General features: G+C 34.5%; 1 protein-coding gene across 3 annotated transcripts in view; it reads left to right on the top strand.

Annotated features, from left to right (window-relative positions):
* MAP4K3 (mitogen-activated protein kinase kinase kinase kinase 3) overlaps positions 1 to 16736 on the top strand; it is a 155564-nt gene that overhangs the window by 95646 nt on the left and 43182 nt on the right. For 2 of the 3 annotated variants that reach the window (XR_004326248.1, XM_032497383.1), the window contains exons 9-15: positions 3153 to 3284; positions 3464 to 3526; positions 3613 to 3694; positions 3797 to 3907; positions 7978 to 8056; positions 12507 to 12565; positions 13838 to 13900. Coding sequence is in view for 2 of the 3 variants with exons in the window: in XM_032497383.1 (XP_032353274.1) it covers positions 3153 to 3284; positions 3464 to 3526; positions 3613 to 3694; positions 3797 to 3907; positions 7978 to 8056; positions 12507 to 12565; positions 13838 to 13900 (589 nt within the window). In the remaining variant the exon portion in view is untranslated. The remainder of the gene's footprint in view (positions 1 to 3152; positions 3285 to 3463; positions 3527 to 3612; positions 3695 to 3796; positions 3908 to 7977; positions 8057 to 12506; positions 12566 to 13837; positions 13901 to 16736) is intronic. The other variant, XM_032497384.1, reaches the window with a different exon arrangement.

Here is a 16736-nt window from a genome sequence, read left to right as displayed (position 1 = left end):
AATGTTATATCTTGGACCACTTGAATGAATCTATTAATTTTCTTAAACTTCCTCTCACTTTTTTTTTTACTACCAGTTTCTCACTTTTTAAAAATCATTTTTGTTGTACTTTAAGATTTCCTTGGCTTTTGAGACTCATGCTTTCATGATGGAGGCTTCCTTCAGATGTCTATTAATCCTTGTCTTCTGGTTTACATTGAAGAGCAAGGCACTTAAATCTGTCATACCTCTGTGTTTGTGGGAGTTAGCATATAAACCTGGTTTTTAGTGTTCCAGAACTGAGCAAGTGAAGGAAGCCAAGGAACTCATTGTTCTGTACACAGACTTCTGCTGCTTCCAACCCCCACTCTCCCTTATTCCTGATGTCTCTCAGTCTGAAGCCTCTCATTCAATTTTCCTTGGTCTTTATGCAGTAGGAACGGCAAAGGAGTAGTTGCTGGACCTTAATGGACGAGAAAAGGAATCTGGAGGACTAAGTGTTCATTATTTAGACTTGACATTTTCAAATACACCTGTTTTTAGCCCCAGTGTTAACTCTGCTTTTGTAAGTTTGTAACCCTAATTTGTAAACCTTTCTGAGATTCTTAGGGGTTAAGAACCAGCTAGTTGGAATCTAGTCATCAATAAAGTAGTAACTGACATACATTAAATTTTACTCATTTCTGGGGTTCTTAGCTTGCTGGTTGTTCTCCTCTGCACACAGTTACGTTTGTCCTTCCTCCTCTTTGCCACATCATTTGCTGTCATTTTCAGTCCAAATATGTCTTCTGGATTTTTCAAAGATAGTATGTTTATATTTTTTTGTTTGTTTGTTTGTTCTTCTTATTGTTTAGGGTTGATTTTTGAGAGGATTAAGAGTTTAAAGAGCTGTATATTACTATTTTTAGGTACTCTGTCTCCTCAGTTTGATTTTAAACATCTGGAGGAGCTCTCATTGAGTCTCCAGGGCCCAGCATGGTTCTCTGTACATACTTAGTAAATGTTTGTTGATAACTGATCTCCAGCTGTGGCTTCAGAGATTAAAAACTAATGTCATTTTTTTAATGATGGAGTAGGTAATATCTTGGGAGTATGTGAAATTGTGAATCAGGCAGAGAAACATTTTGGAATACTCCCCCTCTTCAGCTCTTTCTAGGGTCATGTCTTTCCCACCTAAACTCTCAGGATATAAAATCGAATGGAATCTCTCATTCATTTGACTAAGGTCAGCACAGTTAATCAGTTAATCAAAAAAGTCTGTTGAATTGGAAAAAAAAAAAATCTCGAAATTAATGTACTACACCTGTACCTGAAACATTTTATTTCAATTTAAGGCATGTGAGTGTACTTTTTTTTTTTTTTTTTTTTGCCAGTCTTTTGATCTAGGACCAAGGCCTTTTCTTTGGATCACTAGATAGAGTTTTCTATCTTATTAACATAAGCCATGCGCACGTGAATCAGCTACATTTCCTGGCTTGTGTTTCTCTGAAGTGCATGGATAACTTAGACAATACAAAGCATGTGATTTTTTTCCGGTCAGGTTTATTGAGGTATAAATTCAGCCTCATTAGGTATACTGTGTATGAATGTTGAGTGACTTGTGGTAGTGAAAAATACCACTGCAATTAATGTACAAAATAGGTTTCCATACCCAAGAAGGTTTCCTTTTGTCCCCTTTTAGTAAATTTTTCTAGCCTCTGGCAACACCTGATCTGCATTCTATCTCTAGTGTTGCCCTTTCCCCCAGTGTTATAATGTCATACAAATGGAATTATGCAGTCTGTAGCCTTCTCAGTCTCTTTCAGCTGTCACGTTCTTAACCTGGGTTTCCAGATTTTTTTTTTGGTTTTGTCTTCAGAAACTTGTCTTCAACAAGTTTTTCTAAAGCATACACTTTAATTTTCGTAACAACTTACTCTTTTCACTTTCATAATTCAGTTTTTATGATATTTAATTAAATTATGTAGTTACAATAACAAATGTAACAAACAGGTTCAGAGATGACTCAGTTGACTGTGGTAAGCATACATCTAAACTGGCAGGAGTAGAAATGCACGAGGTGGACTCTTTCCCTCCTATTTTTATGGAAGAAGGGAGAACATCAGCTAACTTGGGGAGCTAGTAAAGAGCCTGTCACCTGTGTGCGCTTTCATACTCTGCCGAGGCATTTCCACCAGCTGGCTAGAATCGAGCCATCAATTAAGTTACAAATGACTTACTTTAAAATTCACTTTTCTTATGATAATTTGAATATTCATAAGAGCTACTCTTAAGATTTAAAACATTTTAAGACCAAACATTCTCAAAGTTAGAGAGGGTTTTTTTGTTTGTTTGTGTGTTAACTTTATTGATTTACTTGACTTTCCTGAAATCATACCAGGAAGACATACTTGTAAGGCTGCCTGTTTAAATCAGTTTTGCTATGTAAGAGTTGAAATGTTTATCTCAGTTATTTTCAAAGCTACTACTAAGGATTTAAAATTTTTTATATTTGAAAATTAATATAATTATTTAATCAATCAAATACAAATTTATAGAGGTGTAATTAGAATAAACCTACAGCAAAGTTAAACAAAATAAATAGTGAATTTAGGTAACTTTCCTCTGAATGAACATTTTTTTAAAAGAAGACACTCATTTTAAAAATTTTCCACCACCCAATTAAGTTTATAGTAAATATAAGTTAAGTGCTAAGTGAAGATTATTGGTGCCCCAATAAATAGTTTTGGTCACGTGAAAACAGTCAGAGGCCAGGTTGCAGTTTATTGATATAAGGAGATAGAGCTAAAAATTATAATTATTTATTACAGCATGTCATTTCTCTATAGAATTTTTCATCTACAGAGGAAGAGAAATTGGGGTGTGGACAAGTTTGGTACATGTTACTCTGTTACAGTTGTAAATTTGTATAAATCTTTATAGTGAATAGTTTAACAAAATAATAAAGAAGTAACTAGAAGGGCTTGAGATGGAAGGTCTTATAACATGTTAAGATCTTGGGAAAGATGGGCCTTTTAAGTACCACGTACTTATTTAAGTACCACGTATTATTCAGATGTCAAGGCCTGCATGGGCCTCAGTTTAGATAGTAATGGTTCCATGTTCCTCTGATGGGAATATGAAGGAAAATACAGTAAACAGAAGGTTTTTCTTTTCTGGAATATTTCCTTCAGGATGGCTCCAGAAGTTGCAGCCGTTGAGAGGAAAGGGGGGTACAATCAGCTCTGTGATCTCTGGGCCGTGGGAATCACTGCCATAGAACTTGCTGAGCTTCAGCCTCCTATGTTTGACTTGCACCCAATGAGGTCAGTGTGTCACAATTGAAGAATCCTATGCTTAAATTAAGGCCCCCTCCCCATCCTGGTATTACTTATTATATCATGAACAAATAATACTTACCTTATTTGGGAATAGTAGTAGTAGAATTAATATTATATATTAAAATACACCAACATTAAAATGCTGTTAAATGTTGATTTTTCAGAGCATTATTTCTAATGACAAAAAGCAATTTTCAGCCTCCTAAACTAAAGGATAAAATGAAGTGGTAAGTATTTTCATGTTATTTACTTTTATAGTCCTGAGCAAAAAAAGAACTGAAATCTAAAAATCTTTATTTTCAACATTTCTCAGGTCAAATAGTTTTCATCATTTTGTGAAAATGGCACTTACCAAAAATCCAAAAAAAAGACCTAATGCTGAAAAATTACTCCAGGTATTATTTTTGCCCTGAAATACGTCTTTTTTCAAAAAGATAAAATGTCACTCAATCAGACTTCTAATAAGTGTTCTGTACTTTATTATTTTATTTTTGTAGCACCCGTTTGTCACACAGCCTTTGACACGGTCTTTGGCAATTGAACTGTTGGATAAAGTGAATAATCCAGATCATTCTACTTACCATGATTTTGATGATGATGATCCTGAGGTAGGAATTGTTTTTTTACCAACTAGTGTATATAACATGTATGAATATATGTATGTGCATCTCAAGATCCATTTTTTTTAAGTTCTGGGTCTAGTTTAAACAAAAAAAATCTTGGGGGAAGAATTAACTCTTTGACTTTGCCTGTCCTTGGGAAGTCCTGTGCTGGATTTTTCCTGTTCACTACTTATAGAGACTGTTTTCTGAAAATGGCAAAGGCAGAATCGTCTAATCTACTTGTTGAAATTAGTGTGCTAAATATTAGATGAAGTTGCCAAATAAATCATCCTCTATAAAAGAGAATGCAAATGGGAAGCACTTACACAAGATGTTAAAATATACTCAAAATTTCTATTCCATTTTCTTCTCAAAAAGAACCCTTTTTCAATACTTTATGAGTTAATTAGCGGTTAGTGAAAAGTATAGGGTTAACTTTGTTGGTAACTAAAACCCTGATTGTCCACTATGGAAATGTTTAAAAATGAACCAGTGTAAGTTAAGAGAATTAAGTAACCCTGGTATGATGGGAGCATGGGTGTTAATGAAAGTTTAACTTTGGTTGGCGTGTTTAACATTCCTAACTTAGCCAATGATCATGGCACCTGAGATAAACTCAGTATATGTGACATGTCAGAATTCTGTTATTGGGTCTGTAACTGAGCTGGATAGCCTTGAACTTGACCGGCTTTATGGAAGGTACTTAAAATGGTGTAAATTTCATTGATGATACTGAAGGAACAATAGCTCTCAGTGGTGTAAAGATGCCACAGATTGTCTTAAATCAGAGAACCTTTCTATCAGTTCACCATTGTTCTAACTTGTCATCTTTATGCAACTGAAAACAAGCTACTGTCCTTTTGTTTAAAGGTCTGGAAAGGCATTTGGAAACAAAAACTTAAGAAATAAGAAGTTTTATTGACTTTATACTAGGGAGGAATTGGTTTTTGTTGTTTTGCTTTATAAATTCTTCTACTATAATTTAATGTACAGGCATTCCTTGATTTGCATGGTAGTATGAGACTGTAAAAATGATCATGTGAGCTGAAATCCTGCAAAGCAATCAATAGTCAATAAGGAAAATTATAATTGTTTTGTGACCTTAAAAAATTTGTCAGAAGATTTAAAACTCTCATGGTCAGTTTTAAATGTATAGGAAAAGAAAAAAGAAAAAAATGTATAGAGAAGTGAAAAAATAACAATGCTAATATTTATTACATTGCAAGTTGAAATACTAGAACCTGTGAGAATTAACTTGTTTCTTTTCTTTGTAAAAAAAAAAAAAAACAAACTTATGTGGATTGTTTACTTCTCAAGTAGTCTGCTTATTGAGTAGATTGTGCAATGCTTGCCTTCTTGTTGTATAACTTTTTGACACAGAGCAAGTATTTTTTTTTATGCCTTGGTGAATGTCATATTCCTTTCTAAGTTCAAATCAGCTTCCAACATTTTATCCTTTGAACTTTCATTGCATGAAATAATTTCAGTATCCCTGTGATGTGAAGTTTTTTGTTGGCTCCTCTTCTTCTGGGACATCATCGTCCTTTTTATCAGAACTTCTTTCTTCTCATCTGTCAAGTTCACGTTCACTAAGTTACCCTGGCTGTATGTCTACAGTTTCTTGAACAGTGGCAGTGTCAGCATTCTCACAGTCAGCTATTTTCTTCTATAATTTCATTTATGTTTGATTCAAACTTCATTTCCAACATTATCCAGTGTTATCACTTTGTTTCTTTGCAGCAGTTTTATCTTTGTTGGCTAATTCCTTCTTTCAGTTATCTTTTTTTTTTTTTAATGTTACATAAGTATATTATTACTGGGAGACAAGGAGGCAACACAACTGTGCACTTTACTGTCTGTGCATGAACTGAGTAACAGATACTCGGTGGCCAGTCACAGACAGACTTTTAAAGAAGTGATGTGGTTAGTCATTATCAAGATTTGCATCTGTTTTTCACATAGTGATTTGTGGACTGAAGAGCTAGCAGTGAAGTTTTTATTTTATACAGTTATAATTAATATACTGAATAACAATTAATATTATATACTATTATACAATTAATATACTGGTGACTGAAATTTGAACCAATTATAGAAGCAACTTGTGGAATAAAGATTCTTCTGAAGCTTTCTCACGTAGCAGAGAAAGAAAGGTATCCTTCTCAAGATTATGTTGTTGGTTGTAGATTGGGGAATAACTTTTCTTCTCACCAAGTTTAAGATCATAGTTTTTCCAGAGAAATTTATAATAATTTATACATATATAATACTACACTGTGTATATGTTATACATACTATAATAATATATAGTATATATATTAACTGTCTTATTATTTACAAATGATCTGTAATTGTAATTGCCAAGTGCTGTGTGTTGTCACTCAAAATTTGAAAGTGTCTAGGATTTCAGCACTTGCTGTGATACTGTACATACTGTGCGGAAGCTGAATTCTCTTGAAAATATTTAGCATGTGTACTAGTTCTACTTTAGTCTTTAGTTTTTAAAATTTATTATACTTTATACCCAGTGGAAGAAAATTGACTTGTCATGTCGGGGTCCCATGTACTTGAGAAGTTGTACACCTTGAAGTATTGTGATTCTGATTTTTACTTGATAGTGTTTTCCGCTATATGTTAACTCATTTACCATGTACAGCATTATAAGATTTAATAATTTTATAATTATGCCATTTAAGCCAGAAAAGTAAAATTGTTCTTATAGGCAATCGTAGGTTTCATCCATGTTCACTGATGACAGCCGACTCTGTGACTAACCTGATACCTATTTTTGCTTGTTTGTTTTTGCTCCAAATACTGTGATAAAAAAATCCAAGGTTTTTTCCAGTTCTGTAGCTAACTAGCTGAATGTCCTCTATAAAGTGAAGATTAATACTTGTTTCACAAGTTTATTTTGAGGACAAAATAAGCTTAGGTATGTGAAAATACTTTGTAAACTACAAATCACTGTGTACATGTAAAATTTAAATACTTAAAGTTTTTAAATTATTTTTGCTACTGTTTTACTGCCATTGGTATTTTAATGTTTGGGTTTTTTAGACTCATGTATCTTAATTTCCTGAGAGGTGCCTACACTGAGAATCACTGGGTCCTGTTCTTGATTTGCCTTGTAGAATCTTAAGAATTTGAGCTCAGATGTTTATGAATTACATTTTCCTCAGAGATGTGTAGGAGTGTATCACCTTCAAAGGTAGTAACTTCAAAGGTAGTGTTTCACACACAGGAAAAAAAGCCTATTTGGTACACGAAGTAGATGCTGGCTCTCTAAGGTGAGTCCTTGGAGTGTATGGGATAGAGCTGCAGAAGCTTTCCAAATAAGGCCTCTTTTACTCCATAAGTTTCAAGGACTGTCCATGAATTAATAGTAAGAACTCGTCCCCACTTCACCTACCCGCCAGGATATTTCTCCCTGAAAGTGACAATACATGTAGAGAGATTTTAAGAAAGTAAGAGGAAAGAAAATAGAGAGCTGCTTCTACAAGGAAAAACATTAAAAGAGGGGGCAGTTTGTGTTTACTTATAAGTAAAAGGATCATAAATCATTAATGTCTTCAGGATTATTTCATTTATCTCATCCTTCTTGATATAAGAAATTGAGGCAGATTTTTTTTTTAATTACTGTTTTCTCTGCAACAGGGAAAGCTAACTGCAGCTTTTCAACGGCTATTGAATTGTTAAAATATTCAGCTTTGAATATTTATTTAACTCAGAAAACATGTGTTGGGAACCTGCTGTGAATAAAATATATCCCTAATCTTAAGAAGCTCCCAATTTAAGAAATGAGAAGCTTTCAGTTTGTGATTGCCTTTTTTTTTTTTTTAAGATTAACAAAGTTGTATTTTCTCCCCATTTTTATTTATTTTTTATGGTGATACTCTTTTTTTAATCTATTCTTCATCATATTTAATAACTAAAGATTTTTGAGGTGGTTCAAAAGGTTTTTTAAATTGAAGTACACTCAATTTGTTCCCATTTTTATATAAAATGAAGTATTTCTTTAATTTGAGGTAATTCTGTGAACCACACTGTAACTTGTCATTGGCTTTGTTCTTTCCCAGCCTCTTGTTGCTGTACCACATAGAATTCACTCAACAAGTAGAAACGTGAGAGAAGAAAAAACACGCTCAGAGATAAACTGTAAGTGTATACCATACACAGTGTATAGTTTAGCAATGAAAAATAAAATTTCAAGTTATAATTGAGTTACCATTATTTTTGCTTCATTTTCTTCCAGATAATTTTTCTTATTAGACCCCTTGAAAGGTAGAGTTTAATGAAGGCAGTAAGAATTTCATTTTTCTTATTCCTGGGGACTCTGTGGTGGTGACCAGGGGCAGGTATTTATGTTGTTATTGTTTGGGAAGAGGAATAAAATTCCTAGAACAGTCAGGAAAGAAGTAATCAAGGCAGTGCTTCCTAAACTTAGATGTGTGTAGACCTTGCTTAGAGAGCTTGCTCAAATGCAGTTTTTGATTCAGTATATCTGGGATGAGACCTTAGGTTCTTTACTTCTGGGTTAGATAGAGGCTGACGGTCCATGGCCCACACTGAGTAGCTCGCAGAGGTGGAGGTCTGCAAACTGGATTGGCATCTGAGTAACCTGAGAGCCTTTAAAAATGGGTTTTCAGGTCCCACTTTTCCACAGATCCTGGTTCTTTAGGTCTTCCTTTAAAAGTAATCTACCTTTTAAAAAAGCTCTTCATGTAATTCTTATGAGCAAGCATGTTGTGGGCCCACTGAGACAAACCATTCAGTTCACTTGGGATCCAGTACTGTCAACTCACCGATGATTAACTTTTCCAACAGGAATCTCTGGAATAATAGTGCCTTAACTTTTTTCTTTTTGGAAGCATTAATTCCTATGACTTAAAATGCTTAATTTCATACCATCAGGCTTACAAAGACAATTTTCTGTGAATAAAAGATTTATCCAGAGGAGTTAAAGTCCGAAACGACCTCAGTGATGTTAGGTCATGTAGTAACTTAAGATAACTACCGTTAAGAAGCTTTTCCCAATTTTTGTCTGCATTAGTAACGATAATAATAATATATTTCATACTTTAATTCAGATAAATTCATCTCTTCATCTGAAGAGCTAAGTAAGGTAAGTAAGGACAGGCACTACCAACATTTACTAGAAAACGAAAAAGAAATGCAGAGACAAATCGATTTGCCTGTAGGACAGAGTCATACACCTAGTTAACAGCAAGCCCGAGCTCTCTCGACCTCCAGCCCGGTGGTCTTTCTCAAACACTGCTCCAGTTCAGAAACCATCTCAGCACGCCTGTGTGGCCTTTACACTGGAAGTCCCTTATGAACCTTCCTTTGAAATTTTGTGTGGACCGTATACTGTGTATTAAGTTCTTGGAAAAGTTTGGTGCTAGTGCTGCGTGGAAATGCTCTTAAAAGGAGGAAATTCTTGAAAGAAAACACGATGCACTGTACAAAACACCCAGGACTGGGATTTGTACTTTGTTTGCCTACAGTTAGTTGTGTGACCACATAAAATTACCTTTACAGCTGCCTCTGAAGCCACATGATTTAATTTACTAACGTCCCCCCCCAAAAGTATTTTTTGAAAATGGCAACCTTAGTATGGGAGCATTTCTCTTTTTTTTTTTTAATATACAAAAAGTAATTTCAAGATGTCTTTGTTGTTTCTTTAATAATACAAAAAGTAATTAGAGATACCTTTGTAATTGATTTAGAAAACCTTGTGTTCAGTATTATTGAAAATCTAAAGTACTTTCTATCTTGTTATCCAATTCTGTTTTAAAATTGTGTTGTCAGGCCCTTTGTTGCAAAGTGCTGTTACTTCTGGATCACTCTTTCCTAGTTTCAGTGATTCCCAGCTCCTAACTGCATATGCATGTAAATGCTATTTGAAACTAGTTGCCTCTGCCCCATTGTTTCTGAGATTCTGACATGCTCTCCTCTTGGTGGGAGTAGGTAATACATGGTGGACATCTTACCTTCTCCCCATTTGCCAGTAAGACAGGGGACATATCCCTCTAGTTGTTGAAGTGGCAGTAGAATTAAAACCACCACTTTTAATAATTTGTGGGTTTGATATTTGAGGCTTTTAAATCTTACACAGTGTTCTAATATTTGCTTTCTTAGGATGTTTTATGATTTCATATGAGGTATGATACATAGAACAGTCAATTGTGCTATTGATGATGAAGACAGGCTTTGGAAAAATAATTTATTTTAATAATTGTATGTATCTATTCTTCCTGATAATGTTTATGTTTACAATTATGTGCTGTCTCTCGGTGCAACCGAGGTTTTCTCTATTAAACTAAATTGTGTTTAGGCAGCGTGCATGTAAAAACTGACTCATTTGTAGAAAAGGTGTTACTATTTCCCTTTTAGGATGTCCCCTCTGCCTTCAGTTCAGTATTATAAGCAAAACTTGCTTTAAGAATAAATGGTTCTGGGGCTCTTCTTATCTGATATAGGAGGATCAGTTTTGACCCATCATGACTAATGAAGGGGGTCAGCAAATAATCATGTTGGAGCTGTTTCACAGAAGCTAAGAAGGAGTTTTCATCTCGATATTAAAATATAAGTTTATGGGGTGTGATTTAATGTACGTTCAAGGAGATGGTAGAGGGAGCAGAGACCAATAGACAATGACAGCTAAATAGGCATTTTCAACATTATGAAGAACATCATAAAACAGCATGGCAGCCTGCAGTGATTGCCCAACAGTTATTTGAACAGTAACTGGAAGGTCCTGTGGCAGAAACTTGTCATAACTTTAGGGCATTTGAAGAGAACAGAAGAGTGATACCAGGACATGAAGGATGAATCTCCGTAGGGGCTTTGCTGTCCAGGCTCCTCTTTTTGAGAATGCATTCCCACAGGGGTGTTGAACACATGCTACAGTCCTGTCCTTGTTATGAAAGTTAGTCTAAGACAACGTCCCTGCACCCCTGTACTCAGTTATACAGTCTGGTGGAAACAGGCATGTTCACATGTGACCTTAACACAAGGCAGGTAGATGCATAAAACTATCTTCATGTGACGTTATTTACAGATTTGATTTTGCTATTTGATGACAAGTGTGTGTGAGAGCTGTTCAGTAAGCCTCTATCAAGGTGAGAGAGAGAGAGAGATACTCATGAAATCTATATTTTAATTCCTTAGTAAAAGCTATTTGATCATCTTTTGATGTGTGATCATATGTGAGCATGTATGAGGAACCCATTATTGAAAAGCCTACTTATCTCTAAGGGTCAGAATTTGATATCTAGTGCATAACAGCTATAAAGCATATACATACTTCACAACTGGAGATCTTGTAGGGCTATGTTTCTCAACCTTTTTTACGTGTGCCTCCTCTTGCTAAATATTCAAATCTCATGGTCTCCTTTAATTGGTATTAACACTCACAATAAATCATACATACGAAGCTAAAATCAAAACAATTATAAAATGATTGTACTTTGAAATCTCACTCATTTCCCTACCTTGATTGAGAATTACTGTTTTGGCTGCAGCTCTTAGTAGTTGAGCTGTCATATATTTGTCATTAACTATTTTTCTTCCTTTAAGTGTTTTACATTTGTGCTCTGTCTTTATCTCAGTGATCTTGAATGCTGTACCCAGGTTATAAAAGTAGATAATAATAATGATAGTGAGATACAAAAATTAAAGGTAAGGGTATTGAAACATTCATAAAATTAGAATAGCAGGGAGAAAGGTGAGTGTAGTTCAGTTAATTTGTATCTGCTTTAGCTACAGTAGTGTATTAGTTATTTAGTGCTGTATAACAAATTACCCCCAAATTTAGCAGCTTACAACAAACATTATCTCACACATGTTCTGAGGGTCAGGAATCTAGGATAGCTTAGCTGGGTGATTCTGGCTCAGGATCTATCATAAAGTTACAATCAGGATGTCAGCTGGAGCTGCCATGTTCCAAAGGTTTGAATAGGGTGGAGGGTTTGCTTCCAAGGTTATTCACATAACTGTTAGCTGGAGGCTTCAGTTCTTTGCCTTGTAGTGTCTCCTTGGGGCTGCTCACAGCATGACTTCTCCAGAGCCCAGGACAGAACCCTTATCTCAGAAGTTAAATGTCATCACTCTGTTGTATTCATTTGGTCACAGAGAGCACCCCTGGCGATGTGGGAAGGGACTACACAAGTTAACGAACACCAGGGGGCAGGACTCATTAGAAGCTATCTTGCAGGCTGGCTTCCGACAGTACTGTGCCTCACTTGCTACCTGCACACCTAGTCCTAAGTTAAGGTTGTCTCTATTTTATGCTGGGTCACAGTGAAGTAGTATGTTAAATCCTGACTGTAACGTACACGTAATTTTGCTAGTCATTCTTTTTTTACCATGGAAAAGGCCTAGAATTATTAGATTAAGCTTAAATAGCTTAGACTTTCTTGGGGTTTTTTTTTTTTTTTTTTTTTTCAGCTAACAGATTCTTTATTTAAATCTTTGGATTGTGATTAGTGTGTGGTAGATGGTAAAATTAAATGTGTTTTGCCATGGAGTAGCTTTTTAAATTATTATATCATTAAGAATATAGAAACAGACAAGCCTTTACTTTTTTACTTTTTTTATTTTTTAGTTGGCCAAGTAAAATTTGACCCACCTTTAAGGAAAGAGACAGAACCTCATCATGAACTTGTAAGTAGTATAGTCTTAGAATCTTAACACTGAAAATGAATGTTTGAATTAGTCTTTGTGACATATTGGTACTCAATACAAAAGCTAGTTGTTAATATTTTCAAAGGCATTTGGGGAGATAAAAAGGTAAGTAATTCTAAAATTCAGAATAAATCTGTGTTGCTGAGATTAAATATTTTCAAAATTATTTTAAGAGAAACTTACCAGTTTTGACACTCTCTGATTAAATGTTTGTATGCAAGTTCTTTAATTTTTTTCATTTTTGCTTTGCAGTTTTTGAGGGGCTTTTTGTATATGTATTTATTAGGATAAATGCCGCAATTTTAAACTAGAGTATTGGACCAGTAGCAGCACATCTTCTCACTAAATTTATGGGCAGCTTTTTAAGAGTGTAAGTCACTTTTCTAAACATCAGGGTAGAGCCCAGTCTGTTTGGAGAACTGAAACTCAGAAGAAACTAGGTCTACATAGCAGATCAAGTTTATCATTTATTGAAGGATTACTAAAACGTTCTTTTCATGATTCTTTTTTGTTGGTGTTTTACATACTCCTTTCTAGATATACGATAAAATATTAGATGCAGTCTTAGAAGCAAAATGCTATGCAAACATTTGAGGTGTTAATATTTTGTGGAAGAATGAAAAATGAGACTTAAAAAGCAAGCAGAATTAATCCTAATAAAATTACTTAACCAGAGTTCCAGGTTATGTTTCAGTTTTTTTTTTCCTTTTCTACTTAATAATGAGAAGAAAGGAACTGTTAAGTGCTCAACATTGAACTGGGAACTTTTTTCTTAAATTTAATGCTTATTTTAACCCACTTGACTAAAGGCAGACAAAGGGAGTCTTTAGCTTTTACAGACTTACGAAGTTGCTCTAATTTAGTATACTAGCCTGCAGGAAAGGAATGTTAAAGAAAAATTCTTAAAATGATTATATTACTTAAGCCTGACATTTATGTAGAGAAGATGGAGAAGGTTTAGAAGAAAAGGTAGTCATGATGTTTATAAATGCAAATTGTTATTTTCTGCTTCTATTTTCAAGTTAGCATTGCATGTGTTTAAATTCCATACTAATTTAGTAACTGCATTATAGAGCAAAGTTGTTTCACTGTTGCTTTTTTAGAAGCTCCTTAATATGATTTGACTTTGCAAGTTTGCCTTAAAAAGTTATGTTAGCTGGATTTATTTCACTTGTGAAAATTTCCCTTTGTGACTTTGTGGCTTTTAGTCTAAGTGTAAATAACTTGGGTTTCTTGGTCTCTGCTAAACAGCCCGACAGTGATGGTTTTTTGGACAGTTCAGAAGAAATATACTACACTGCAAGATCTAATCTGGTATTTCTCATCTTCTGATTTTCTTTGTCAGCATTGTTTTAGTCTTAATTGTTCTTAGTTTTTTTTAATCAAACATTTTGTCCAGTTTTAATGAACCAATTTAAGCACTGTTTTATAAATTCTGCCATTTAGCAAGTTACCATATATTAAGGATTGTAGCAGTTTTTTTCTACAAGTTAAATAAACATATTTACTCAAATATAATTTTGCAATTAAAAATTTTAGTGAAAACATTTTATTTTTTCACTCAAATAGATTTTTTAAGAAATTACATTTCTCTATAAAAATGTATAGTTTGAATAACGCAGCTTATCTTAATGAACTAGAAACCTTTCATATATATAAAACTATTCATAGTGTTACATATATAATACCTGTATAATTTAAAAAATAAGTTACCCCTGATTAACAGTGAAATCAGCCTCAGGTGAAATTTTAACCTTGTAACATTATATAATACCCAGTTTTCTCTGGCCAAAATTTGGGTTATAAAGACTTCCTGAAGTTATAAATATTAAAGCTATCTTACCATTAGGTAAGAAAAGATGAGAAATTAACCCTAGTAAATATTAAATAAATAGTAATTTTAATAGTTGCTATTAAATAGTTCTTTCTACTTCTGTAGCTGGCCATGGCCCCAAGTTGCTTCCATTTTTCCTCCTAAATTCCATTTTTCTGCCTTTTCAATGGAATTTTCCTTCTCTTTTCTTTGTCTCCAGCTAAATAACATACTTCTTTAACTTCTGGTTGGTTTAAGTGATTCTTTATATAAATTCCTAGATCTATGCCCAATAACATTCATAGAACATAAAAAAGATTTTAGAGATAATTTCTCTTTTTGGAAAGTTGCTGTCTTGATAGGCAGAAAATACTTGCATATATAAACTCTTAGCTCTACAACAAAATACACAGTTGATTGCCAGAATTTTGCCAGGTGGTAACTGTTGATGAGGAGAGGCTTAACATAATAAGTACTATGGAAATCAGAGAAAAGGGAAAAGCTTTTGAGTTGATATGGCTCATCTGGCTTCTGGGAGGGACTAAGACTGGTTTCAGTATTGTGTAGGAACCATTACAGATTCTTCAGGAAGAGAATGGACAGATGCCTCCTGTGTTTTCATGGGAATTATTAATGTGGAAACAGTCATTGGCACAATTTTGAGAGATGGCAGATAAAGAGCTGAAATTATGAAATGGTTATTCTGCTGGAATTACGGGATTAGCTCAGAGAAGGAAGATTGAAGTCATCAAAGAGGATATGATAGATGAACCCATGGGATTGCATGTATCGGTCACCACAACAGATGATGCCTGTGTTTTGCAAAGGTAGAACCAACACTGGAGGTGGGGAAGAAGCAATTGAAACACTAGAAGAGTCAGTAAGATGCACTGTCTTAAAAGAAAAAGGGATGCATCAGGTGTCCCAGAGAGGCCAGAAGCATGAGGCTGGAATAACTGTCTGAGGGGACAAGTGAGATGGAATGTCTGAAGAAAGCACTGCCCATGATTTCTGGATTAAACGTTTCTTCATAATTAGACATATATAGGCTAGAATGATAATTAGTGAAATTTGTCGTGGAAATGAAAGACCACAGAATCAAAAGTTTAAATTGACTGTGCTATTCATTAATATTCTCCAGGAAAAAAAACCCAGAAACATACTACTTTAAAATTGCAAATATTCTTCTGACCCTGTGTGTAACTAGCCTGGTAACTTGAGTAAGTTATCATGGCTCTGTTCCCTAGAACTACCCTCCACGCCCCCCAGGTAATCAGGAGTTTCTTGATAGAGGGAGCAGTTGACAAGAGGGTCTTTTGTCAGAGGAGGGCTTTGGGGGCAGTTAACTTGTGGAGAGTTCTACAGAAGAGGGATAATGAAATATTTGTCAGATCCTACCATTTATAAAGTCAGTCTTTAAAAGCTAACACTTATCTATAAGTTTGTATATACCAGACATTATTCTAAACACTTTAAATATATTAACTATAATCCTTATTTTACACTTAAGGGGATTTAAGGTGCAAAGAAGCTGAAGTTGATCTTAACCACCCAACTAAGTGACAGCAGAGCTGGGGTTTGACCCAAGCAGCCTGGCTCAAGAATTAAAACTCAAACCACTGTGCTGTATTGCCACTACCCAACACTGTCATCATTTTTTTTTTCCACTAATACCAATCTTGTACTCACATCCTCTCTCTCTTTTTAATCAACATACATGTTTCACAGTTATTTTTTTATTATGGTAAAGTATGTATAACATAAAATTTATCATTGTAACCATGCTTAAGTGTACTATAAATGTGTAAGTGGCATTAAGTATATTCATACCATTGTGCAACCATCACCACTGTCGATCTCCAGAATGTTTTCATCTTCCCACGCCACAGCTCCTATCGCATTAACAGGAACTCTCATTCCACCTTCCCTCCCAGCCCCTGGCGATTGCCATTCTATTTTCTGTCTCTTTGAATTTTTCTGTACTCTGGGTACCTCATGTAAGTGGAATCATACATTATTTGTCCTTTTATGACAAATGATGAAAGTGAAGTGTCTTGGCATAAAGTCATAACATCTTCAAGAGTCACTCATGTTGTAGCATGTGCTAGAATTTCTTAAGTCTGAATAATATTTCATCATATGTATATAACCACATTTTGTTTATCCGTTCATCTATCAGTGGACACTGGGGTTGCTTCTACCTTTTGACTATTTTTGAATAATGCTGCTATGAACATGGATGTACAAATATCTGTCAAGTTTCTACTTTTAGTTCTTTTGGGTATATAACTTGCAGGGGAATTGCTGGATCACATGATAATTCTGTGTTTGATTTTG

Source organism: Camelus ferus, chromosome 15 (assembly GCF_009834535.1).
Source record: "Camelus ferus isolate YT-003-E chromosome 15, BCGSAC_Cfer_1.0, whole genome shotgun sequence".
Taxonomy (NCBI): Eukaryota; Metazoa; Chordata; class Mammalia; order Artiodactyla; family Camelidae; genus Camelus; species Camelus ferus.
Note: the sequence above shows the minus strand (reverse complement) of the source record. Positions and strands in the feature narration are given on the sequence as shown.